The sequence below is a fragment of the Barbus barbus genome, assembly GCF_936440315.1.
Source record: "Barbus barbus genome assembly, chromosome: 3".
NCBI classification, from domain to species: Eukaryota; Metazoa; Chordata; class Actinopteri; order Cypriniformes; family Cyprinidae; genus Barbus; species Barbus barbus.
In genome coordinates, this window is record NC_136731.1 from 37,624,247 (window position 1) to 37,651,617 (window position 27,371).

At 37.8% G+C, this 27,371-nt stretch overlaps 2 protein-coding genes across 2 annotated transcripts; one reads left to right on the forward strand and one right to left on the reverse strand.

Moving 5' to 3' along the window:
- Positions 1 to 1,979: 1,979 nt before the first annotated feature.
- LOC306845291 (uncharacterized protein) lies at positions 1,980 to 5,963 on the forward strand. Its single transcript, XM_079377991.1, has 2 exons — positions 1,980 to 2,346; positions 3,600 to 5,963. The coding sequence occupies exons 1-2, from the start codon at positions 2,163 to 2,165 to the stop codon at positions 4,577 to 4,579; spliced, it is 1,164 nt and encodes a 387-aa protein (XP_079234117.1). The 5' UTR covers positions 1,980 to 2,162; the 3' UTR covers positions 4,580 to 5,963.
- A 465-nt stretch (positions 5,964 to 6,428) lies between these two features.
- On the reverse strand, positions 6,429 to 23,155 carry LOC306845302 (double C2-like domain-containing protein alpha; the record flags this gene model as incomplete). Its single annotated transcript, XM_079377999.1, has 10 exons — positions 6,429 to 8,343; positions 10,392 to 10,488; positions 11,608 to 11,689; positions 12,444 to 12,628; positions 18,169 to 18,228; positions 18,625 to 18,751; positions 19,605 to 19,714; positions 21,247 to 21,321; positions 21,488 to 21,567; positions 22,837 to 23,155. The coding sequence occupies 10 exons, from the start codon at positions 23,153 to 23,155 to the stop codon at positions 8,207 to 8,209; spliced, it is 1,272 nt and encodes a 423-aa protein (XP_079234125.1). The 3' UTR covers positions 6,429 to 8,206.
- Between the last annotated feature and the right edge of the window lie 4,216 nt (positions 23,156 to 27,371).

Genomic DNA, 27,371 nt, shown 5'->3' on the forward strand with positions numbered 1-27,371 from the left:
CAACAGCCATGTTGTAATAAATGACAGAAGTACTGGGACACATGAGAAAGGCACACATTTCCATAGTATACAAAGTAACAAAAAGATGACATTAACTGACATCTCTATCATACGGTTGAGCTTACTTTGATGGGGAATAAATCTATCTAAAGGATTAGATGAGAGAGCAATCTTTCACAGCTGTACTGGTTTGGGAATTTCCAGTTTTGAAGTGACAGCAGCAGTTTACAAACTTCAGTCGGTCACACAGAAGTGAGAACGGTGCTGGTCAGTCATCAGATAACAGGGTCAAACAAGCAACCAGTATGTAGGAATGGAACCATAACTTTGTGAATAGGGTAGAGGGTAAAACACAGAATTATTTACCATAATTATCTAAAATCATGCGTGTACAGGGCATATCATATATAACATACGAGTATATATTACACCAATTTTTATATATATAATCTTTGTGGACCCTGAATGTTATGAAATGTATCCAAGACCTACTAATAAAGTTAAAGGAATATTGATTATTGGAAAATATGAAAATATTATGAAATGGTTCTCTGAATTTAAATGGAAATTAACCATGGGCTGACAGCTCAACCGTACGGTAGAGTTTTAAATCTTGTATACATTTATTTGAGGCTATTTATTAGATGTCTACTAATAGGAATTTTAAGTTAAATAATTATTTCATTATCTCCTTTTAAGGGTGAAGGTTAAAGGGTTAAGAATGACTAAATGCCCCACTCCACCAAACACAACTATGTAATATTTGTTAGAAAAAGAAACATTAATTAGATGTGCCAAATATGAACAGGATTACAAGCTTCTGGAATTGCTAAATTCACTTTAAAGGTGCCATAGAATGAAAAACTGTCTTTACCCTGGCATATTTAAATAATAACAGTTCTATACATGGAAATGACATACCGTGAGCCTCAAACACCATAGTTTTCTCCTTCATATGTAAATCTCGTGATTAAAAAAGACCACTGAAAAACAGGCGAATCAGAACATAACACCGACTGTGACGCAACAGTCGGGATCACTACGTCCCCAACATTTGCATAAACCCGCCCTTGTTCTAAGCCGGCCGAACCATCAGAAGCTCTGCAGGTATTGTAAATAAACAAGCGCGGACAACAGCGAAAATAACAAAATAAATTTTATGTTCCAGGCCGTGCAGGGGGTGTGAAGTGCAGGGATGGGTTGGTGTCTGTATTCAGAAAGGCACAGAAAGCAAATAACGTGAGCCACTAAAGGGACATGGTTAGCTCCTTGCTAGCGGTAGCCTGTTACAGTACATAAGATTTCACTCTCAGTAAGGAGAGATGAGGATGATGGCGAATGACTTACAGATCCTGAGCACCACTGACAAGCATCTGATCTTGTGAAATGTGTGGTAAGTACTGTTGCTCCATAATGTAAACATAGTTTGTGTGATTGCATCTCTTGAAAGTGAAACTATAACGCGATCGATGGGTCGTTCAAAAGCAGTTTCAATGCCTCGCATATTAATAACGGCTCCCTGATGCCCGCGTTTTGCAGTATAATTACCCGACGATATAACTGCGAGAGAAAGTATTTAAATATATATTTTCCTCCCTGTTCTTCCTTCTTGCTGATGAGCCGTACTGTGAAACAGCCAATCAGAGCAGGGCTCAACATTGAGCAGCACTGTGAAACAGCCAATCAGAGCAGTGCTCATTATTATTCATGACCCTGCCAAATAAGCCAATAACAGACCGTTTCATTCTAGGGAGAAATCCTAGGGTTGTAAATGGACATGTAAAATCGTTTCTGGAGATTTTTTGCCCTTACCTAAGCCACATACCTTCTGTGTAGATATCAGAGAACAATTTAAAATACTGTATCAATGCATTCTATGGCACCTTTAAATATTGGACAAAAACTGCAATAATAACCCGAAAACTACTGTAGGTGGTGTGTGCATCTGTGTAGTTGGTTTGCAACCCACCAGTAAATCCAGAGAAGAAGAAAGAAGGAGGCGGAGCAGAAGAAGAAGAAGAAGTGTGAACACTTCGACTCCTCTCCTTTGGTTGGCGCTGAATCACTGCTGAACATATAAGTGGTCATATGACCACAGGGACTTGTGTTTACATTCTGCCTTACTGTACGCCGAAATAAAATAAGTGCGAGCTAACAGCAGAATGACCAAGCTGCAGGTCATCAACACGTTCCTGACGGAGCGCTTAATGGCGACGCTGAATGAAATCATGGACATGATCGGCGGGACTGTCCTGCAGTATGAAAAAGAGCTGGACAGCGTGCAGAAGGACAACGAGTACCTGAGACGCAGACTGAAGGAGATTGAGAAACTCGTCGAGTCAAACGGTACACTGACTCTTCTTAGAAAATAACGCGTTCTGCGGAAGTCAGCCGTTATTTACGTTCTTTAGGCAAATTACCATGGAAACCATGGTTTCCGCCAAAATACCATAGTTACAACAGTAAAATAATAATTAAATAAAATAAAGAAAGAAATAAACACAGCCACCCCACGTCGTGATAAATTAGTAACATCTAGTTACTGTTGTTATATGTTTGTAAATGTTTAATATTTAAAATAGCCCTTTTCACGAAGGGAACAGGAAAAAATACATACAGACTGTTGACATACACTGCAAAAAATGCTTTTCTTATTTAGATATTTTGTCTTGTTTCCAGCCAAAATATCAAAAAATTCTTAAATCAAGAAGGATTTTCTAGACAAGTTGAAACAAGCAAAATAATCCGCCAATGGGGTAAGAAAAATAATCTTATGTCAAACAGAAAACAAGATTATTTTTCTTACCCCATTGGCTTGTTTCAAGCAAAATCTCACTTAATTTTGACTTGTTTTTTTCTGAAAACAAGACAATAATGTTTACTTGTCTAGACAATCCTTCTTGATTTAAGAATTTTTCGATATTTTGGCTGGAAACAAGACAAAATAATCTAAGTAAGAAAAGCATTTTTTGCAGTGTATGCCTATGCACGTTTCAGGATTGTCAAAGGAGGGGCAAATATCGAATAACTACCAAAGTATCGTCCTAAAAATAAAACTAGACAAAAATAGTGTACTACATCCAAATAAAATGTCTATTTTAGGCCATGCTCTTCTGTTTTATCAACATGAATATATTAGTTTTATAGCAATGTACTATAAAATTTTGTCTATGTATCAAAAAAAAATTTTAATGTGAAAATGTTAAAATCTGTAATGCATATTAAAGCTTTTAAATCAAAGATCTTTATAAAAACATACATTCAAATTTCTGACTGGAACTGTATATTCAGTTGTAACTTGCAGTTGTCATAAAAAGCTATGTTTGAATCTGGAGCTGTGTTAGTTAAGTTAAAGCTGGAATAAACTACATGACTATTTAATGGATTTTAAATCACTAGGCATCATACACTGAACGACTCAGGATCACACCCCATCAGACTTTAGTCTTTGAACATCATACACTACACAATTTTCGGAAAAATCTGGCTTACAGCAACAAAAATCTTGACGAAACTTGTGTACATACCAGTCCTAAGTATGAGTTTGGTTAGTGTACTATTTTTCCACCTGACCTCATCACACCTTTCCTCTTTTACAGGTCCAGCCATTTCAAACCCTGCCCCGTCATCTCCACCACCGCATATAAAGTGGACTTCTAGCATAGAAACTGAAACCATGCCTACAGAGATCTATCAGAATCAGAACCAGGTACAAACTGAACAGCTCACCAGCACAAAAGTAGAAGAGTTCTCCAAACATGCTCTTCTGGTGACCGAATCAGACATCGATATACCTCGTCCCCAGTTACCAAACACACTGGCTCACACAGATAAGGACTTTGAAACATCACCTTTAAATGAATTTCCTTGTGGTGTAAAAACAGAGCCTTTTGAAAGTCTCGATTCACAGTCAACCAATGCCAACACATCGGTCTACAGTCCATTAGCTCATTGCACTGCTCAGTTACAAGCTACTACCGATATTAACAACAAGTCTGATCCTAAAGTGTTCAGTATATCGAATTCCACTGATCTAGAATCAGCTAAACGTATGAAGCTAAAGGCTAAAACCTTGCAAGTATCCCTCAGTAAAATAAGCCAAAATGTGTTAAAGACCTCTTGCCCTGAATCAGGCGTAGCTCACGTCAACTACAACACCGCTCATCAAAACACAGACTCAAGATCAGTCAGGAACGACACCGTTAGCGGCAATTCTCATCTCGGTATAGCTAACGTTGCGGTCAACCCCCTACGTCACGTGGCGTTCAGCAGAGAGATCAGGCAGGGTAGGGCAAGAGGACGGGGACGAGGAAGAGTCGGAGGTCCTGGGACGCACATATGCCCACAGTGTGGAAAACTATTCCCCCATCATTCACGGCTAAAGGTGCACATGCTCATTCACACAGGGGAGAAGCCATACGCTTGTGCCCAGTGCGGGAAACGCTTCAACAACGACGGGACTCTGAGGAACCACAGCCGCGTGCATCTGCAGCTGCGTCTGTTTGACTGTCCTGTGTGTGCACGTAGCTTTAAGGATGCCTACACCTGTCGAAATCACATGCGTGTCCATAATAGGTGAAGCAATGGTGTTTCTGCCTCAGCAGCCTTAAGCCCCAGGAAAGACTCATGGGAGGGTTTGCCTGGTGATCGTGACATATGCTGTGCTGGATAATAGAGACATCTAAAATATGCCACGCTGGGAGACCCCCGGGGGAAGGAATGAGAGACGCTGAACAATATAACAAGTCACATGATGATCTTCATGTCCACAGAAAACCTTTCGAGTATAGTGTTTGATGGTGTTTTTGAAATTCATTTCATGTTGCTGTCGTGTGCCCTTGCCATCACACCAGTAGGATGCAACAAACAAGTGCCAGTATTGCCAGCTGTTTTCTGCTGCTTTTAATATGCTAAATTAAATAGTTTGATTAGAGATTTGACACGAGTGTTTACTCTTTTGGGTTTCTCTATTGTCAGCAGATCCTTTTAAACATTGTGCAAAAGCATCATATTTGAATGAAAAGTCCAACCTTCTAAAAACGTTAACTTGAGTCCATGCGCAAATGAAAAATTGTATCATCATTTGCTCCAAAGCTGAATGATGTTCATTGTTAAATTTTCTGTTTTGAAGTATTTTGGTAATCAAGCAGTTTCTGCTCCTATTGACTTCAATTGTAATTTTTTTTTTCCCATACAATGGAAGTCAATGGGAATCTAAGCTGTTTGTTTACCAATATTCTTCAGAGTACCATCCTTTACATTCCACACAAGTCATACATTTGAAATTAAATGTTCATTATTTTGGTTGGCTGTCATTTTAAACATCTGAACGAGTGGATCAAGATCTTCAGGTTCACTTGTACATTTCAGGCTGTGTTTAACCAATATGAAGGTGGAGATTATGTATGCTTATGGCTAATGTAATGTCTTGAATTTTAAGTCATAAGTTGTTTGGGGGAAAAAAAATTCCACTAAATCCCACAAGGTGGCGATGCTCATTTTAAGAATGAGACAAACCATTTCAAGTTTCATGTAGTTACTTTCAAACTATATTTATGTGCCATCTCATTCCTTGAACCAAGCTGGCGACATATGTTCACCCTTGGAAGCTTTTTTTTGCTTAAACTTTTCATGTAAGAAAAGATAAATGGATAAAGTTTGATCTATTACAAAAGTTTTAAGGCAGTGTTTTTTTTTTTTTACTCAACCTTTTTTAATTCAAGGCCCTGCAATGTGTACAACAATGTCTAAATAGTTTATGGAAAACACTGGTTGAGTACCACTGCTTTAAGGGCTTGTTTCATTCATTAAGACTTTAAATAGAATTTCTCTGATCATTCACCTACCCTTTACTTTACTTTTAGTCATTTAGCAGACGCTTTTATCCAAAGCAACTTACAAATAAGAAAAAGTAACTAAAACTAAAAGTTAACACTCTGTAAATACTCTATAAACACCCATTTAAGAAAATACAGAAATTAAATAAAATTAACAAATGCATACAAAAACAACATTTCAATAGTAAACAAAAAATTTTTTTTTTTATAAAAAGCGATACTTATATCCTACCCTTATGTTGTTCCAAACCTGTATGACTGACTTTCTTCTGTGGTAAGATAAGGTAAAATTTTCAGTGAATGCTGTACATTTTGGACCGTTCTTTACTCCAAGCAATCATATGGCACCAAAAGGCTCACAATATAGCAAATGAGATGTATAGGATACTTTTATTGTGTTTTTTGGAGCCTGACATCCCCTGATCCCCATCCACTCTCACTGTATACAGCAGCTTAGACATTCTGCTAAATATCTCCACATAAAAAAGAACACCATACAGGTTTGGAATGACATGTGGGTGGGTAAATGATTAAGGAATGCTTTTATGTGAATAACAAAAGCTACAATCAGTATGACTTGAGGGGCATTAGTTAATTTTATTAGCTAAAGTACCTATAATAAGTTTTTAAGGCTCAGTGTTTCTTAACAAAGGGGGGGTCAGGGCCTACTAGGGGGCCTCAGGAAACATTTAAGGGGGCCTGAAATGACTTAAAATGATTAAGCCAAATCAAGCATCAAAATAAGCCAAACAACTAAAAATCAAGATATTTCTTAATTTCGTTCACCCCCTCAACCCCCCCCCCCCCCCCCCCCCCACAACCTTATAACTCAATAGGGATTTTTATAATAAATAAAGACTTTTATATAATGACATTTTTAGTTTTGCCAAGATCTAAAATACTCTTATCAATTGTGCAAGTAAATGATATAATCAAACACACCCAATCTAACTCGTCTCAGAGACTTGAAATGGTTGTGTCAGATAAGGGAGACATCCAAAATGTTTACTGTTGGTTATTTGCCCAGACCAGGGCCGGGCTGCATGATGATAGTGGCAATGCCCCGGGCCAGATACAGTGACACTGACACTTTTACCTCACTGTGGTGTGCTGTTAAGTGGCCGTCTAATTACCATTTACTCATTGAACACATAATCAACCAGATGCATCTCGAAGAACCACAGAATCAGTGCAGTGGTTTTTCACAGTAGAAAAGGCTGATATTTTCTTGGTTTGGAATCCCATTTAGAGAGTATCTTATTGCTTATTGGTGTAAAGATATACCCAAATCCACAACTACACAACAACACCACAGAACGAAGCCTTTGCGAATGAGATCATTCAGATGAAGTGTGCTTATGTTGGTGGTGTGCCATAATAGATGTTCTTCTTGCCGGAGCGATTGCGAATTGTAATTCTTAAGAGGTTTCTAAGCTCGCTTCAAGAGGATGCAGGGAAATGACGCACATCTTAAAGAGCAATGCATTTCAAATGTATTTCCAATTTGTACATAAGCACTTATAGAAATGTAAACCACAAACCCTCAAGAATACAGCACTTTTTTTGGTACAAAACAACCAGACGAAACACACGCGTACGCATGCAGACGCACTCCAGATAGTCCTAGTATACGGCACATATAAACATTTGATTCCAAAAATATATCAAGTAATTAACGTACGCGATATCAAATTGTAGCATGTCCATAAAACCCCTTTTTAAAGAAAAGTAACTACTGGAAATTGAAAACTGCCAGGTTTGAGACCTTGGAAAACACAGTTGGTGCAAAGTAAAAAATGTAAACATTGCATCATGCTACAAAATGGATAGTCTATTTGTTAGCAGTAAGTTACACATAAACCTGCTCCTGATGAAATTGTATTTGTTTCAAATATGATTGACAACATTGAGAGGACAAGCCCTTAAGGACCTTCCCATGTTGTTATGGTGGTACCATGTGTTTATCACTTTGATGATGGCAGGCAGTTTACATGCACCCCCGTATATTGTTAAAGATGCGCTGTCTGCAAGCATTACGATAGCACTGAACATTGAAATACATTGTAATCGGTTAATCAAAAAAGAGAATTGTGCTACACAAGATTTCATAAGAGTAAAATACACTTCAACATTACAAAATGTGTAGAAAACGTGCAGCAATGAGCGCGCGCGAGAGAATTGGGTGAAAGGGGACTCGCTTTGAGTGACACCAAGTCAGAAGAGGACTGGTGGCCCATCCTCCACTCTCCTTTTACTTCCAACATCTTGGCCCCTACTTAGCTCATATAATTATCTCCATGTCCACCTCATATCAATCAAATCCATAAACCTATCATGACTGATTTCCTCGTTCCTGACAGGACTCTTCCTCAGTCATGGCAGCTGGTCTGAGGCAGCTCATTGGCCAGAATGTGCCAGCGCTCCACCCTTTGACCCTTGTTCCTCAAGCAGTCCATCCAGTGGCGGAGAGCATCTCCTTGGACTTGACAGTTCAGGCACACGCCACCTGCCATTCAAGAGTATATTTGGAGTTGTGTAAGTAAGTCTTAATGGATGGATGACTGTGATCAGAATGAAAAAGTACCACATAATGACTACTGCATAGTATATACCGAATACCGCTTCTTGTGTGAAACGAAACATTATGCAGTCATTAACATATCAAACAGTTGTGCATGTTTAAATCAGCAAATGTAATCATCTTGAAAATATTGCATATCATATTGGATGCACGCCTTATGTATCGGCTGATAAGATTTAAAAAAATATATAATATAGATATTAGATTAGATATATTTAAAATAACTTATCAAATATAATTATTTTTGGATATTTAATGTGGCATGCTCATTCTCCCTATATTTACATTTAGATTTCCTTTGCTGTCATGTTTAATATTTCAAAATTCAAAAATAATTTAATATCACAATCTCAGTGAACATTAAATTTCATACTGTAGATGTACATGCAATTTAAGTCATTTATTGCACTATAGTAGCATAAAATGTATTGATTTTCCATTAGCATAAAATACTTAATCCATAACATAATGAAAATAAGTATCATGTATACAGTATATTATATATATATATATATATTTATGTGTGTGTGTGTGTGTGTATTATATAATATTATTAGTGCTGGCCAAATTTTTAGCATTGTTGCATCCCTGCTGATTTTTTTGTAACAATGTGTCTTTAATGTTGGTTTAAAAATGTCTTTTAATCTTATCAAATTATGAGTCAAGAACAAGATGGCAAATAGTTTACTTCTGCTCTATTCATTACATCTAGTGTATTGCATTGTGGGATTTAGTATTTCACACAGAGTGCTCTCTTTAATAATGCGTATTTTAGCAACTGCAGTAGGTCGTCTGGATATTCCCTTCATATAGAAAATTAGCATGCTTTGCACATTACTATATAGACTATATACTATATACTACTTTAGGAATACTATGATATGATAGCAGAGGTGGACAGTAGGCTAACTAAATATTTTTACTTCATTACTGTACTTAAGTACAATTTTCAAGTATCGTTTAATTTACTGGAGTAGTTTTATTTTGGGAAACTTTTACTTTTAGTTCACTACATTCCAAATCATTTTATAAAAACATACCATTCCTTGTTCCATTTTGAACTGGAGAAATTGTTTCACACTACGAGATGTGATAGCGGTGTCCGATTCGTGAACGAGTTGATTCTAAGTTTACAATTAACCTGTCAAATCTGTTCGTAAATCGCACTGAACGATTCATCCAGGAATTGGAATGATTCGATTGCATCAGTTCTTGAGTCCAAAACTCACTGATTTGACTGCGTTAACAGTTCACAGAATTCACAAGTCTGACTAAAAATGAGCCAAGAACAGTAGATCATCTGAGCTTGAGTGCACACGGGACTGATGCCGTGAAAAATAAGTTGCTAATGCCGATTTTTTTTAGCATTTATTATTGTAGATAAAAATTATATTTAGGTCACAAGTTTGTAAAAATCAAGTACTTTTGTACTTTTACCCAAGTAAAATTGATAAGAAGTATTTTTACTGGAGTAATATCTATCTGTATCTGTACTTTTACTCAAGTACTTTATTTGTATACTTTGTCCACCTCTTTATGATGCTATCATGAACACAGCCCATATCTTATTCTTCAAAAGCACATAAGATAATACATTTACTTTAGCAGGGTAATTTTAATTTTTTTTCGAAGTTGAACATGACGACACTGCATTATAAAAATGCAGCACTCATGTGCAAGACACTAAAAGAGACACAAGACTCAAGTGCAATAATCAAACACGTAAGTCTTATGTCTGTATTTGCATTTACAATGTGAGACTGAGGTTAGTAGAATGGGGAAGAGCTCTCGAGATGTGTTATTTTAACTTGTGGTGTAATATAGTGAAAAAGATGTGAGCACAACGCTCATAGACAACTGTCTAGTGCCTGTTTACAAAGATAAGCAATGGAATGCACAAACATATTCTTTGTGAGTGCCCCCATAATTGGTTGCAAAAAAAGCTCATTATGATAATAACTGCATGCTCTCACCTATGAAATCGTTAGATCTTCCCAGATCATAGTCCCATACTGTGACCTCCAGTGTCTTATGGACCAGTTCGGATAGAGAGATCTCATAGAAAAACTCCTGTGGGTGGTAAAATATGACGTGGATTATCGCTGCAGTTCAACAGTTTCATTACATTTTCAGTAAAATAGTTTGAAGGACGATGCCTCCAGTTCTCATTTGATCAACCCTTTAGCCAAAGCCCAAAATGTTATTTATTCATTGTCACATTTGATTTCCCCTCATTCATTTCAAAGGACATTTTTAAACACAGAATTTCTCATATTCATCATCCTGATGGTTCCAAAGCCACCTGGGGAATGATCAAAATATTCAACCCCATGAAAAGTTGCTTGAAAAAAAAATTCCAAAAACAAATGGCATTTGGTAGTTCAGCCAAACAGATGTTCTTGTCTGCGGCTTTCACACCCACTGACTGAAGTCTGGCATGTGCTTGAATAAAGGGGAAAAAAAACATTTAAGCAATAGAAAGCAATACATTTTAAATGGAGGTTGCTTTCTGGGGTGTCCGAGTTAAATCATGCTGCAGGGATCAAACCGCTGGACCTCTTCTGACCTCTACCCATCCATCTCCCCTGAGCCAAAGGCAGCCACATATGTTCTCACAGTTCATAAAAAGAAATTGGAGCATTTTCTAAATATAATATGTTGAAGAGCACTATTGCTCCTGCCTCTTATTCCTCCCAGGAATTTTCAGCACCCTCATGAACAGTTTTGATATGATTTGATATGGTTTTGCTGACCGGGGCTCCTGTGGAGACCTGCTTTTAAGCATATAGTGGCGTGTAAGATTGGAGTGAGCAGCCTTCAGTCTGAGCCAAGGAGTAATTATATGGCCAATCTGGATGTGTATTACTTCTGAGTGAATGGAAACAAAGCACTTAGCCTTACTGGTGATCGCACGCCGCCCACATGACAGAGAGAGCGTGAGACAGACGGGAAGGAGGAGAGGGAGAAAAAGAGAAACGGAGGACATGACTGAAATGAGAAATGTACAACATGGTGATGAAAGACAAACATGCGTTTAGGTGGAGGTCTTCTGGGAATGTGAAGTGAGCAAGGACGCAGCGCAGAAATATTGGACCAGATATCTCATTAACACTCAAAACGCTCGTGAGGTGCACATGTAATGAAATGAGCGTGCCGCACTCCCCGCCAGTCCATCAAATACATCCATACCTCATTGAATTCTGGGTTAAGGGTCTTTTTAATCACTGCCGTTTTGTGTTTGGATTTCTTTTTCACATCTGGCTTCAGGTATCTGGAAAGAGAAAGGCAAATGGAAGAACAAAGTGAGGGCCGTAGGTAGAGCAGGACAGTGGGAGAGCAGGAGATTAAAACAAGCGGCACCGCTGTCGCAAGCATACGAAACGGACTCCGGACACATTCGTACCAAGCTGTTTGCTTTTCGGCTTTTGCGGTGACGTCCCACCGGCTTCCATAAAAATTTGATTTGCTTTATGTACTGCTGTTAACTCTCAGCCACCCTCCCCCAAGACACACAGTTAGAATATGGCTTTGATCCTGAGGAAAAGAGAGAATGTGTATGTGTGTGTGTTTGTGAAAGAAACGGAAGAGCGAGAGAGAGACAGAGAGAGTGACTGGAAGGGACGTGAGCGTGGGTTGGGGTCCTGTCTGTTCTTATGCCATTTTGCCTGGGGAGGAAGAACTGTTTGGGAGCGTTTATTTTAATACATGATGTGAGAAAAATAATGAGAGATTAGAGGGGGGTTACAAATGAGAGAGTGAGAAGCAGAGACACATCAGAGGAAAGACGTAGGACGTAGTTTTTTTTAGTCTTATTATAGGTTTCTATCCGTTTCTTTTTCTCCCTCTGGTTTTACAGATTCTCCTACTCGCTCTCCACCTCTGAGAACTGTTTATGGCACCTCCCTTCTAAACCGGAGTTCTTTTTCCTTTGCCCTTTTTGTTTTTTCGCTTTTTTTTCTGGATCCCCACCAAGTGTTTATTCACTGCATGTCTGTGCTTTCTCAGTGTTGGTGCAGAAATCTCACATTTTCACATAGGGATCTGAGAAGCCGTTGACATCCATGGCTGCCAGATGGGCACAGCGTAGCACTCCAACATACAGGCCCCCTCGCCGGCCTTCTGCTTCGCCCTCTGCAGGAGGGGGCAGGAACTGCAGCGACAGCAACAGGCGGCCCCTCTCTTCCAAAGTGGTCAACTGTTCGTTCTCCCACTGCAAGAGAGAACAAATGAACATTAAGTCCAAAAATGTAACTAGATTAGGCATTTCCTGAAGGAAATACCAGTGGTTGCATAGAATAATGTTGAGGTTTTAGGTAGGCTTAAATGATGCGCATATGAAATGCAGAATCACGCCTTGTTTACACTCGGTTACACAAGAACACTTTAAAAGTGACTGTGTAGGAGACTCATACAACAACCAACATACAACTGAACCAATGACAAGGACTCCCTCTGGGTAAAATCTGATAATGTTCACATGTAGAATAATTATAAACAGTTGGATATGCATGATGTTAGTAATGTGACATCTATGCACTAGGCTCATTTTTAATCAGTTTAATATCATTTTTTTTTCATATCCTTTAAAATTTCCATAAATAAAAAACTAATATTGATTCTAATACAAGAGAAGGTTTAATCTAGTCTTAAAATAGAAAATCCCTATTCAAACTCTTGTAGTCTTCTGCAAATGCTCTATGATGACTATCGCCACACACAGACAGTCATTTATCATTCTCTCTTCCTGGTCTGTTTAGGCTTAGCTCAGCTTCAGTGGCTTTCAAAGGGGAAGCGGGAAGATCTAAGCACAGCCTCTTCAGGATTTTGTGAGATATGGAGACTTAATTAGACATAATTGTTTGATTTGGTGCAACGCTTACACACACACACCACACATTAGGTAAGGCTTGAGAGACACTTATTTGAATGCACATTAATAATGCATGCAGAGAATGCTCAAGTGTGACTCTGAATATTCAGAGCTTACACCACGAGAGCAACAATATTTACATGAAATATTCGATAATCCATCTGTAAGGATTACAAACGTTCATTTTTATTAGTTGTCTCGGTCAGGAGATATAAAAGAGTGTAATGAGGAAGATTAAAGCTTAGACATGCAGAGATTGAGAGATTTCATGTCTGCAAGTCCAAATATATTCGATAAAATATTAAACTCACAATTTTTAAAGATGTAAATCATTTTACTTCCTTTTTGTCTTCACTTAATATCATAATTAAGTGAACACAGTTCAATTTTAAATTAATTCACTTTGATTTGAACAGATGCTGCTATTTTTGCCAGGTCCCTGTGCGGTCTGCACTAATGAAACAAAAACTGGCAGTTTATTAAGATTTGTTTTAAGTGTTTCTTCATTTTTCTCTCTCTAATTAAAATTATTTTAAGAAACATGCTGGATTTTCTTGTATCCTCAGTTTAAATTACTTTTCTGTTACTAAAGCCATATCCTGACATCATCCTCCAGGATGACACATCATTTTTTTGGGAAAATAACAGCACAAACTTAAGTAAATACTACCAATTATTTGATTTCTGTGTTGTTTTGGGGTAACAGTTAGTTTGTCTCATCTGAAAAATTCCATATTGTCTGTTAAAATGTCTTATTTATTTCTACATGTCCATCCTGTCCATATTTGCTGTTGTGCAAGTAATCAGTGTGTAATTATACATGTTAAGTGAGTTTTCTATTAGACCCTGTCACAGTGATACTTCTTTAAATATAGGCATATACAGTACATTTTTATTAAAGCTACAGAACTCAAAAAGTACTGCATAAAGAAATATATATTTTATCAAATGGGATATCACATTCAACATTTTCAGTGACAACATTGGAAATGATTTCTCAGGCATTTATGAGGAAAGTGTAATATCTTTGCATATGAAAATTCACAAAGAGAGCAGTTAGCTGTATATCTGTTTTTCATACTCTCTTCCTGCCTTCCTTTGTTTTAAGCCGTCTGTCTCTCTCTCTCTCTCTCTCTCTCTCTGTCTCTCTCCCAGCCGCACCCTCAGCAACCGGCGAAAGGACAGGATCAATAGGGTAATCATCACAGTGTCTCTCTCACTGTTTGTTTTTCCAACAAGAGCCTTGTTATTTCTAGTTCTTTACCTTGCACTTTGAAATTTCCCTTACAGCCCCGTCTGCCACATTGTTTGTGTGTGCGTGTGTGTGTTTGTGCCGGGGTTGCGGGCGAGTTTGCCCATTAGTGAGAAGCATGCCAAGCCAAACCTGTTTGCTGGCAAGTGTGATGTTTCATTAATGTAATTGTGAGGGGACAGATACAGATAGAGTGTGTGTGTGTGTGTGTGTGTGTGTGTGTGTTTGTGTGTGTGTGTGTGAGCGAGACAGAGCTGGAATGAGTGAAAGTTGCATTGCCAGACCTTCATTAATTTAACAGTGAGGAGACACACACAGATAGTGGGCAGACAGAGGGGCGACCCCTGTGTTATAAACAGACAACTCATAATGCAAACAGCGAGGAGAAAAGCCCAGCTGTCTAATGCTCAGGAGACAGACAAAATAGCCGCACATATAATTCTCTGCCGCATTAGGTCAACTACACTAAGAACCGCCACTTACAGTCTGCTGCAATTGTTGCAGTTTCCCACTCATGTATTTGTACATTTGCAGGAGGGCACATACATATGCAATGTTAAGATAAAAATGCATACTTCAGGGGAGAAGAATGGATTTCATTTCCACTATTTGCATAAATATGAAATGTTAGGTATGATAAAGATGTTTTATTATAATCAAGGACGTAGGTTTGATTTTGACATTGTTGGAGACATAAAAGCAGCCCCTACCCATTTTTGCTTTTATGGTTGACTTTTGACCTCGATTTCATGTCAAGTACAGCATTTATTTATGGTAGCCAACATACTCATAACTCACAAAGAGAGTTTTATGCCAGCATGTTACATAATTACAGTTTTAATTGTGTAAAACTACAACATTCCAATTTAGCTCTCTATACACTTCATGATAGAATATCTAAGCATGCATTTGTAAAATATGTTTTGCAGGTTGTGACATTAAGGTTTTTAATAGTAGCTTCAGTTAATCAAGGTAATAAGTTAAGAGTAACTAATGACGACAAGGAGGCAGTTTAACAGTGACTGATTAATAACTGGACTCAATAAACAGTACCTCACTTTACTGTAATATTATAAATGAATTGGACCACTGATTATTCTGAAAGAAAACATGCCCCGGGACTCTAACGGTAGTAAAGCACATCTAAACTGCATGCTCTTATTTCAGTTTTGTCTTCAGCAACAGTTTGCTTTGGACATTTAGGTTTACAACGTTAAGGCTAACGAAGAAAAATGTTATTATGAAAATGAACTGCGCATATATGTTTTTAACACTTATGTTGTCAAGTAATGTCAATGGTAAAACCCATTTCAGATACGGCCAAAATTACAACAGTACTTGCATATAAATATATTTGAATAGATTGATCAAAATTATTGCTATAGGGACAATCATTTTCAATAGTCACTGGATATCAGTAGGGACTGGATATTCAGTAGCGTCCCTACTGAATTCTACGCCCTTGAGTGTAATCAAATCTATTGTAGCGCAATAACTCCACTAAAATGCAAACATCGTATATAATAAGTTTGAGGTTTTTGCTAGAAAATCTTTGCGGAACAAATTAGCCACAAAGAAGCAGATGGTGGAATAGCAGCGGTTTTCCTCTGACAGTGCAAGTTTCTGCGACTAATTAAAATGCCAAAGACATTTCTAAGTGGGATAAATGAATTTAGCTCTGTTTAAATGTTGTAGCTTGAATTGCTCGGCCTTTTGGCTGCTGTGCTCCATGAGGTTTCAAAATAATGACCCCCATCATGCAGACTCACTAATGATAATGAGGGGGTGTATCCAGCAGGTAAACAGGTGCGCAATGAGGCTTGGAACACACACACACACACACACACACATATCAGCGCTAGCACAGCTTTCATATTCAAATTTGCGTGATTAGCAGGCAGATGGCGTGGCACCAGCCACAAGCCTCCACCAGAATCTGTATGTACGCCAGTCATGACACCAAATCAAAAGCTTTAAATAAACATAGTGAGTGTTGCGCCATAAACTCCGTCTGTGACTTTGTGATCCTTCCTTTGCCTCAGAGGCATGTTCTCCATATTCTTCCTCCACCTTTTTACTATTTACATTTCCAGTTCTTAGTTGTATTCAGCTCTTCTTTTTTTAAAGTAATGGTTTTCTATAAATGGTTTTCTTTTTTTTTTTTATACTATAGTGTACTACTTTTTCACAAAGCCAGGGCCAGTTATGCAGAAGATTGTCAGGAATAATGACATAAGTTTCAGTCTGTTCCTTAAACAAAGTTTTTGAATGGCTTCAAATGATTTCACCTGCATTAAAACCTTGCCTTGCATCCCCTTTTGTTGTCTACAGAAGAAAGAAATTGCATGAGGGTGCGTAAATGATTTTATTTGCTGTAAAATGATGAAATTTTTGGGTGAGCTGTCCCTTTAACATAATTTCATTTCAAACCACCCCCTGAACCATCACTGTCTCTGTGATCCCTCTAAGCAGTCCAGCAGTTTTCCCCTGTCAGTTCTAGTTCTCTTCCTCCAGAGACCTGTGAGTGTGTTGTCTGTCACTCATCCGGAACCCTCTGTCCATTCATAACCCTGTAACCTCTCGCTCCTTTTTTCTTCATCTTCCCTATCTATGCTGTCTGTGGCTTTCTCCTGTCTTTTTTCCCCACATAATCTCTCCACTTCCTTTGAAAATGTTATTATTCTGGTCTCCAGAAATCTCTGTTGCTTTCAGGTGGGCGGCAAAATGTTCTGCCGCCTCTGTCTTTTCAAATTTACCAATTATTGGTTTAATAATGAAAGAAATGAGAAACGGAGTGAGAGATGAATACGAAATACACGTTTTAAGCAATAATCAAAGGAATGAACGCGCAATCACAGTCGGTAAGTGGTAATCCTAATGTGGCTAGTGTCCATTTATGCGCTTTTCAGTACTGTTATGTCACCTAATTAATATTCATGAGCCAGGCTGATAAGCTCTATAATGTGTGTCCCCTCCAGTTTCCAGATTGTTTCTACTTCTCTGGTTAAATCAAAAGAAATGGATCTGAATTCTCTCTCTCTCTGCCTCACATTTCAGCAGCGTCTGTCATGAAATTGTCAACACTGGGCATTAGCAACGTAAGTGCTGTACAACACCAAGTTAAATAGAACAAATTGTATCTCATCTCTCTGGAGGCCACAATGCCGCTCGGCTAATCTTATCTGTCATTTATGCATGCCACTTTCGTTCTTGTTGACAGACAGATCAGGGATTTGCGTTAAACACGTAAATGCTCAAATAGTACATCCACACGCCTGCCCTTTCCTTAGCTGACTCCATCCTCCTCGTGTCCTTTTTACTTTCCGGTATTTCTCATCGTGGGGCACCTAGCATGTTGAGAACAATTTTGGATGGTAATAAAAATGCTAATCGATTTCTTCCATCCCACTTATCATAATGTGCTCAATGTTCTTATTGAAATGCAAATGAGGTTAGATCCCAATGTGAAAACATTTGAGTGAGAGAGCATTAATCAGCAGGCAATTATCAGTTTGCAATATTTAAAACGTCATTTCTAACTTGCATCCGGAAATGTCAGTGCTTTGTTAATTGTCTTTTTTGCTGGGAGAGAGACGGAATAAAAACAGGTGGGTTTGGGATAGAGTACCTCTCGTAGGTAACAGGAAATCCCTCGCAGTGCGGCTCCCATGGCTGTAGGAGAGGGAAGCTGGCAGATACAAAGAGAAAGGAGACAGAGATGCTGATGGAATGTCTAAAGAAACATGCTGTTCTGAAATGAGGAGGCAAAGTCCTCACTGTTTATTATAATGCAAGTTCATCTTCCATTCATTGAATATTGACATTTTTTAGGTTTAATAAACATTACTTCCATTAACAAAGTAATTAATGTTCTGTTCATTAAAATTATGTATATTTAAATAAAATAAAAACAAAGAAGGATTTTAGTAAACAAATCTATCTATCTATATCTGCTGGTGAAGATTAACAAGAACAAGCTTATATGAATTAAATTCAGATCTGTCGTTGATCACAATGATGTTGCATTAACATCAGGCACTCTTCTCACAGACTCAGAAAGAGACAGTGGGTATGTGTATCTTACAGGTGGCGGATGCTCTAAACAGGTGTAGAAACGTTTCGTCTGGTCTGGTTTCACACGTCGCAGGGCCACACGAGACTCTCCAATAAACTCATTGTGAGTCAGTTTATCCTCATCGCACACCGATAACCTGAGAAAAACAGCAACAACAACAACATAAAAAAGAAAGTGAGAGAGTTATTCAATTATACTGGAAGGAGGGCAAAGATAAACATGAAAATTGTAAATGTAGTATGGGCGAAAGTGATAAAAAGGCAATAAAAATATCTTCCGCAGAGCAGCAAGAGCTAGAAATGGCTCAGACAGAAATGTATATTTATGAATGGGATTAGGATGATATTTCTGGCTCTGACAGTTTGGTCGGAAGTAAGCGCCTGCTCTTTTTTTTCAAAGGTTTGCTTGCGTGTTTTTGAAACCGACACCCTCCTCTGCTCCTGTACTCTCCCTTGGAGATAAACGGCTAAATGACTTTTCTCTGACTACTGTCACCCCGCCATTGAAAAAAAAGGCCAAGTTTGAAAACAGCAGCAGTCCTAGTCCCAGGTTGCCAGGGGATACTGTTCATTTATATCATGAGCACACAAGTAATTTTCTGTGGATAATCGCATGATAAACCCGAGTGCTACAGCAGTCACTCCACCTCTGGCGAGGTTCCTTGGAGATGATGGGGCTGAAGAGCGCCTTTCAGCACTGCAAAAATATTCTGCCTAAATATATGCCAACTTTCCAAGACACGCACAACAGTAGATGTACCCAGAAACTTGATCATTCCTGAAGGTTCATAAGCGACAGGAAGGTCTGTTAAGCAGACTCACTCTCTGTCACACACCTACACACCTACTGTCGAAGCAAGATATGAAGGCTACTGTCAAATCACTGCTCTCCGAGAGGAGAATTTTAAAGAAATATCCAGAATAGATTCACAGCCCACTTGGAGTCACCCATAAAGAGATATTTGAGAATGCACAGATGTCTTCACTAACCTCAGAGTCTTCCTGAGCATGTCCTCCTCGGTGATGCCAATGTAAGTGAGAGTCTCATTCCAAACAGGATTTAGAGAATTACGTACAGTTTTGGTTTTCAGTTTATTAGCCTGTGGGTATAAAACACTTTGAATAAATTAATAAATAAAGAGTGAAGATTATATCTTAATCCTCTAATACTCTCTCTCTCTCTCTCTCTCACACACACACACACACACACACACATGTTGGTTTTGCTATACTTGAGAGGACTCTCCATAGGCGTAATGGTTTTTATACTGAACAAACTGTGTGTGCTATTGCCCTACACCAACCCTACACCTAAACTTAGCCCTCACAGGAGACTTTGTGCATTTTTACATTTTAAGATAAACTTCATTTAGTATTTTTAATAATTTATTTTCCTTGTGAGGACCGGCCAAATGTCCTCACAAAGTCAAAAATCTCAGGCTTTACTATCCTTGTGGGGACATCTGGTCCTCACAAGTATAGCTAAACACGTACACACACACACACTCTAAATATTTGGTCAATAGGATTTAGATTTTTTTTATCATATGTTTTATTCAGTAAGGACGCATTAAATTGATCAAAAGTAAAGAAATGAATAATCAAATAAAGACTGTTCTTTCAAATAACTGTGTTCTATTCATCAAATCCTGAAAAAAAATGTATCATGGTTTAAAAAAAATCTTAAGGTGTGAATCAATATTCATAATGAAAAATATTTATTTAGCATTATTATTTCTGAAGTATCATGTGACACTGAAGACTGGAGTAATGATGCTGAAAATACAGCTTTGCATCAGTAATAAAAATAATACATTTAAATTGTTATAAAAAGAATACAGCTATTTTAAATTGCAATAATATTTACTGTTTTTACAGAATTTTAAATCAAATAAATTTTAATTCTAAATGCAGCTTTGTTGAGAATAAGAGACTTCTGTCAAACACAGTTAAAAATCTTACCAGCCCCAAACTTTTGAATGGTAGTATATATAAATGCTATAAAACATTTTGAGTAGTAGTTGTTTCTGAAATAAAAATAGTAGATACTTAGCATGTAATCACTTTGTTGTGTTTCTTCATTTTGATTTTGATTTTGATAAATAAGAACCCAATATGGCCAAAAATATGTGGAAATTCCCTTCTAATGTATGTTTTTGGCTAGACTCCTTAATGCCACTGGTCAATTTTCTGGGACTGTTTGGGGAGCGTGCTTTTCTGTTCCAGCATGATAATACTGTGAACAAAGCAAGATCTATAATGAAATGGTGTAGAAAAACGTGGCACAAAGCCCAGACCCGGCTCCCAATGAACCCTACTGGGGTGAATTGGAACGCAGACGACCAGTCAGGCCCCATCACCCAACATCAATGCCTCTCTGATGCTCTTGAGTCTGAATGAGAGCAAATCCCAGCATCTCATCCCAAGATAATCTCCCTATATTAATTCTCATAATTTTGAGAGTAAATGTTCAACAAGCACATACGGATTTGTTTTTTTGGGCATCCATGTCTTTGTGGCCATATTGTGTATAAAGAGGACTCTTATATAGAATTAGGTCATGTAGGTCAAAGGTCATGTTTTTTTCTTGATTGCAATTTAATTGCTCCAAACGGGATCTAAACTTGCCCACCTTACATGCTCCTGGTAGAAGATGAAGTTTGACATAAGGGTCTGCCAAGCCATTAAAATCCATAGGTTTCAGACCCTAAAAACAAACACTTTATTAGACAAGATCTGCTGAATAAAACAGTATGGAGGTCTGTTGAAGCAGAACAAACTGCTAAAGGGTAAATCGCCTGCAGGTTTTGGAGTGTGAGTCACGAATAGGTGTGAGTGTGTAGTGAACTGCAGAGGTGTGAGATAGACATTACCTTGGCTCTGATGATGGTACAGTGGAGGGAACTGGTTGCTCTCTCATACCTCAGTTCAAATTCTAATGTCCCCAGTGCAGCTACACAATAATAGGAATTATAGTATAAATGTTAATAACATCTATACCATAAAACCTGACAGATAGCAGATTAAACAATCCATTATGCAGTGCAATTATGAGGCATGCATATCTGACAAGATGGTAAGATGGATAGCAACATTGCAAATTGCAATATTAAGCCTGTACAATTTATTTTGCCAATGCAAAGCATAGGCTTAATATTGCACAATTGTTAGCATAATAATTCACATTGAATTTTTGCCAGGCAGTCTAAGGAAAAAAACAACAGCTTAAATAAGGTAATATGACAAACAAAATACCTTGCTATGTTCAATAGCTTCCATATACCAGTTAGGATGTTCATTTGTGGACTAACATTACCGTATTTAAAACAATAAAATACCTAAATCACATTCTACAATGTAGAACATTCCTAACTTCTAAAATGTTCTAAAATGTAACCTTCTCCATTGTTGTTTTGTCCTCAAAGCCATTTTGAGTCGTAGCTGTGAACTATAAAAGGAAAGTCTCCACTTTCTATTCCAAACCTAACTTGTTTTTGAGAACAAGACCTCTTTAAAATTCCTTTTCAGGTATTTTTTGACAGGAGATTACATTTTCTGACATAACTTGGAGATTTATGTAAACATACACTACAGATAACAGGTAAAATTATCATTTAAAATAGTTTTATTGTAAATATAGTTATATAGTATATTTATGATTTTACGATTTGTTTTTATCTAAGGTCCTAAATAACAAGCAGCTACGGACATTGAATGACTTCCCTGATGTAAATGTACCATCAGGAGACATACTGTATTGTTTTGTTAACCTCTTTAGTTTCCACAGTTGATTTCCACGGCAATTACTTGAAAAATTATACATTAAAGTAATGTTACGTCAAATTAAAGAGCGTCAAAATGCATTTATTGTTTAAATCTTGTATATTTTTATTGTGTATATTGTATTTTTTACCTTTTTATTTAGAATGATTTGTTATATGAATTAATGTTTTTTAAAAAGGAGGGTGTCTGTGCCCAAACTTCAGTGTGACTGCCACTTTACTCGTCAGGCATCGCTTAAATGCACGGTCTCTCAAAACTCCCATTATGCACTCACATGTGACTCACTAGCTAAGAGGGCACAGTACACCTTAGGTAACCTGATTATGCTTTCATGATATTCCTTACAGTTACAGTTGTGTATTGATGTGTGACTAAAGAGTTTCCCTCGGATGGTGTGTGTGATCCTGTAGGTAGTTAAGCACACAATGTCATAACTTACTACTGTCATCGCTGTCTGAACTGCAGATGTCCACCGATGTCTCAATGCTGCTTGCTGCTGACAGAGTCCCACCCCCTCCTCTGGCCCCTGCCTGCAGAGGGGACAAGAGACCTCTGCTCGTTCCTCCAGAGGCCCCAACCCCTGGGCTGAGAGCCAATGGAGAAGCAGGGTTAGGAGAGACAGCAGGCTCAGCAGTCGGGGAGAGTCGAGGGAAATAGGCAGAGATCTGTCTAATTGGTCGTATGGGGCCGGGACAGACGTCTATGGCCATGTGTTCCTGGATGGAGATGGTGAGCTTTTTTCCCTTACGCACCGTCATAGAGCTAAAGCAGAGAAACAGAGTGTTATTTTGACACTTCGTGTCGACGGTCAATAATCCAAAATGACTTCCAAGTACACAGACAATTCCACCAGAGCCAGCTGTGGTACAGGGATAGTTCACTCAAATATGATAATTCTGCCTTCATTTACTTTTCTTCATGTCGTTCCAAACCTGTATGACTGATATTCTTCTATAGAACACTTTTATTTTCTTAATACAATGAAAGTATGTGGGGTCCAAAACAACACTGGATCGTGCAAAGAACAATAACAAAGATGGCACACAGCACACTGTCATATGGAAGTGAACATGGAGGCCACTGAAGTCAACATTGTCAACATAATTTATAAGGTGTTGTGCTACAGGAGCCAGTGAATTTGTGCACACACACACACACGCACACACAATAATACACAATGTATGTAGCTGTCACCATAATATATGAGTTCTAACACCTCACTGTACACTGCCCTCCAAAAGTTTGGAAACGCCCTAGAAAAGTGGGGTTTTGGACAATATTGGCATGAATCCTTTTTAATTTGTGATAATTTTGCACTGATAAGGGACAACACATATTTTATTACATAAACAGTTTATACATAGAAAAAAACTAAAATTTTCAATTCATCAAAATATCCTCCATTAGCAGCTACTACAGCTCTGCATAATCTGGGCATCCGAGCTGTCAGTTTATTCAAACATTGACTTTGAATTGGCAATCAACTGTTGAAGCTATTAAGGTGTGCTGACCCAAAAATCTTTTAAAAACCTGGGCCAAGTTTAAACCAGGAACCAGGCATCACAGCTGGCAAAGGGGCATGTCTGACTTTGACATGTTGCCATTATTATGTTTTATTGCTGGTCTTCAATGATAACGTCAAGTTACTTTAATGTATTTGCACCAAAAAATGATAAGGATTTATGCTGATATCGTGCAAAACCACACTTTGCCAGGGGTGTTTCCAAACTTTTGGAGGGCAGTATATCTTCATTGACTATACCTTCGCAGCTTTCTTCCATATTAACCAAGTGACCAAAGAACTACCGGTACGCAAAATCCTTGGCGTGACACCCGTAAGCACAGAATTGGTTGTTTTTGAGACTCTTTACCAGCTAGTTAAGCCAGAAGACTTAACAAGACATTAAACAAAAAATGAAACCTTGACAAAAAGTAGTCATTGATCATATATTCAAATGCAAAATCTAATGAAATATAATTATGTCTGAAAACACTTTTCTCGGCAAATAGGGATTGTGCAGCTCTGTTTGTATATAGGGCTAAACAGGCATTTAATGGTGAAACTGTGGTATTACATTTGATTTGATATACTTCTTTCCACCAAATGACAGATCATTTCACTAGATATAGACCGTTATTTCTCAGCTGGGATCACGTAGAGCCCTTTGAAGCTGCATTGAAACTGTTTCCCCGTTGGTCCCCGTTGAAGTCCACTATATTGAGAAACATCCTTAATTTCTTTTCAACTAACGAAAGAAAGACATGTACTTCTTGGATTACATGGGGGTGAGTAAATTATCAGAATATTCTGAAAGTGAACTACTCATTTAATCGTGAAACTGGAGGAAAGGGTTTTTTAATGACGCTTTGAGCTCATCATGACATGTTTGTGACCAATTGTCATGGAAGCGTCAGGTCAAGTACTCCATTGATTAACTTTTCTCTAAATCTAAATCTTTTAAATCTAAATTTACACATACACATTGCCTCATGAAAACCTCTAAATGAACACCCTTGGTTTTTTTTTTACATTTTATTAAATGTGCATATTCTATTCCAGTGGTCTGAACATGGCTTAAGTGCCTTGCTCAAGGTCACATGGCGATCGGCTCAAAAGCCTAAATTCATAATCATCAAAGTTCCCACACTTAATATATAGTTCAACAGCAAATTCAAAGCAGTTTAACGGTAACAGATGTTCACGTAGATCACTCCAGCATAGCATAAACTCTCTATGCAAATCTTTAGGACACTTGCATTCACAGAAATGTATTTAGTCCTACATTCTCCGTTGTATGTTAAGGCCATTGGTTTTAAACTAAAGATCTTTTCTTGAGAGATCAAGGAAATGTGACATAAAAGCATTGCAGACATTTTACTGGATCTAGAGACCTATGTTAGAAACCAGAGCCAAAGGTCCCTTTGTCGAGCTCTACTTGAAAAGCTTTATACGTTCAACAGACAAAAATAAACACGAGAATTACAACTTATTTGCAGAGTGGAACAGCCAACTACAGCACAAGAGCAGTAGGCTAGAGGCTGTGAGCATGAGTAGGTACAAAGCAGTGAGGAAAGAGTGCAGCTGGAGGTTCAGAGTTGGAGGAGAGTGGGTGTTTGGATGCTGCGGCTTAAGAAGTTTGTGCTGAGCTCTAGCTTTAAGAACTCGCCATCTAAGCCCCGCTCTGATTTATTTAGAAGTCGTGAGCAAAAATCTATGCTTGAAGCCAGAAGCAGTGCTTGGCCGGTTTCCTCTTCCCTGCAGGCTTCCTCAGTCTTATTCAATGTAAATTGGAAGCGCTGTTAAGCCTTTGTGGTTTCCTTTCTAAATTAAAGACCTTGTTCCAGAGACTTGTCCTCTGAACAGCCTTGTTTGTTTTGACAGACTGTCAGCTATGCATTTCATCTGTAATACATCCAGAGACTGAGATGAATTGACCTGGCTTGTCAAAACTGTTTCGGAGATGCCGGACCTGTGTGCCACAGCACACTTTCAATTCCGACCTCTTCTCGCCCCTCAACGTGAGCTGCTGAGCTGCAAAACAATGCGGCAGTTAAAGTTTGTCAACTTCACTAAGCGCTTGGTTTAAAGCACCACTGAGAACCACAAATGGAGCAGCTTCACAGAGTAGACCACAAAATATTAGTTTTAAGAGTTACTGAGCTAGAACGAGGAGAGGATGGGAAATGGGTTTAGAGAAAATGAGTGTGTAATTTGATAAGATACAGAGAGAATGCACTTTTGACTTATTCGTGGTTCTAGCCAAAACGTCTTTTTTCTGAGGGCACATTTCATATGCAAATAAAGCTCCCCTGAGAATGTTTCAGGGCGTTTGCAGCTAATCCCAGCAGAAATAATGAAGAATTTCAATCAGGGAGGATAATTTTGGACTGTGGTGGTACCTTGGAACAGTCAGCACCATTGTTAAGGTATGACAACCTGGAAGTTCATCCCAGTCCCTGTGATAGTTCCCCAATTCAAGGGGATTTCAAATGTTTTGATGCCATGAGCCCCCACTTTTGATGGTTCCCTTGAGAAGAAACCCTTCTTAGAATGCAAGTGCAGATATATATTATCATGTCTAGTACATTTGTGACCCTGGACCACAAAACCAGCATCATGGGTCAAAATTATAAATTTTTCTTTTATGCCAAAAATCATTAGGATATTAAATAAAGATCATGTTCCATGAAGCTATTTTGTAAATTTCCTACCATAAATATATTAAAAACTAATTTTTGATTAGTAATATGCATTGCTAAGGACTTTATTTGGACAACTTTAAAGGCGATTTTCTCTATTTTAGTTTTTTTTTTGCACCCTCAGATTCCAGATTTTCAAATAGTTGTATGTCAGCCAAATATTGTCCGATCCTAACAAACCATACATCAACGGACAGCTTATTTATAGCTTTCAGATGATATATGATATAATCTCAATTTCGAAAAAAATACTGGTTTTGTGATTCATGGTCACATTTGTTTATAAAAAATATGCATCAATATTTTAATAATAATATTACCATTAATATTTTAGTTTTTTAAAATGTAGTTATTATACACTATACTATTCAAAAGTTTAAGATATTTAAAAAAAAGAAATCGCTACTTTTATTCAGCAAGGGTGCATTAAATTGTTCAAAAGTACAGTGAAGAGAATGTTACAAAAGATTTCTATTTCAAATAAATGTCAGCTTTGTATCAGAGGAATAAATTACATTTTAAAATATATTAAAATAGAAAATTATTATTTTAAATTGTAATAATATTTCACAATACTACAGAGATATCCACTTTGTTGAGCATAAGAGACATCAAAATCAAAACAAAAAACTTACCGACGTCAAAGATTTGAATGGTTTTATAAAACATGAATATTTGAATAATATGAATATTTACAGTGTTTGACAATATTTTAGTTTATTTTTATTTTCATTATTTTTGACCAAAAAACATGGTACATTTGGTCAGAGTGGG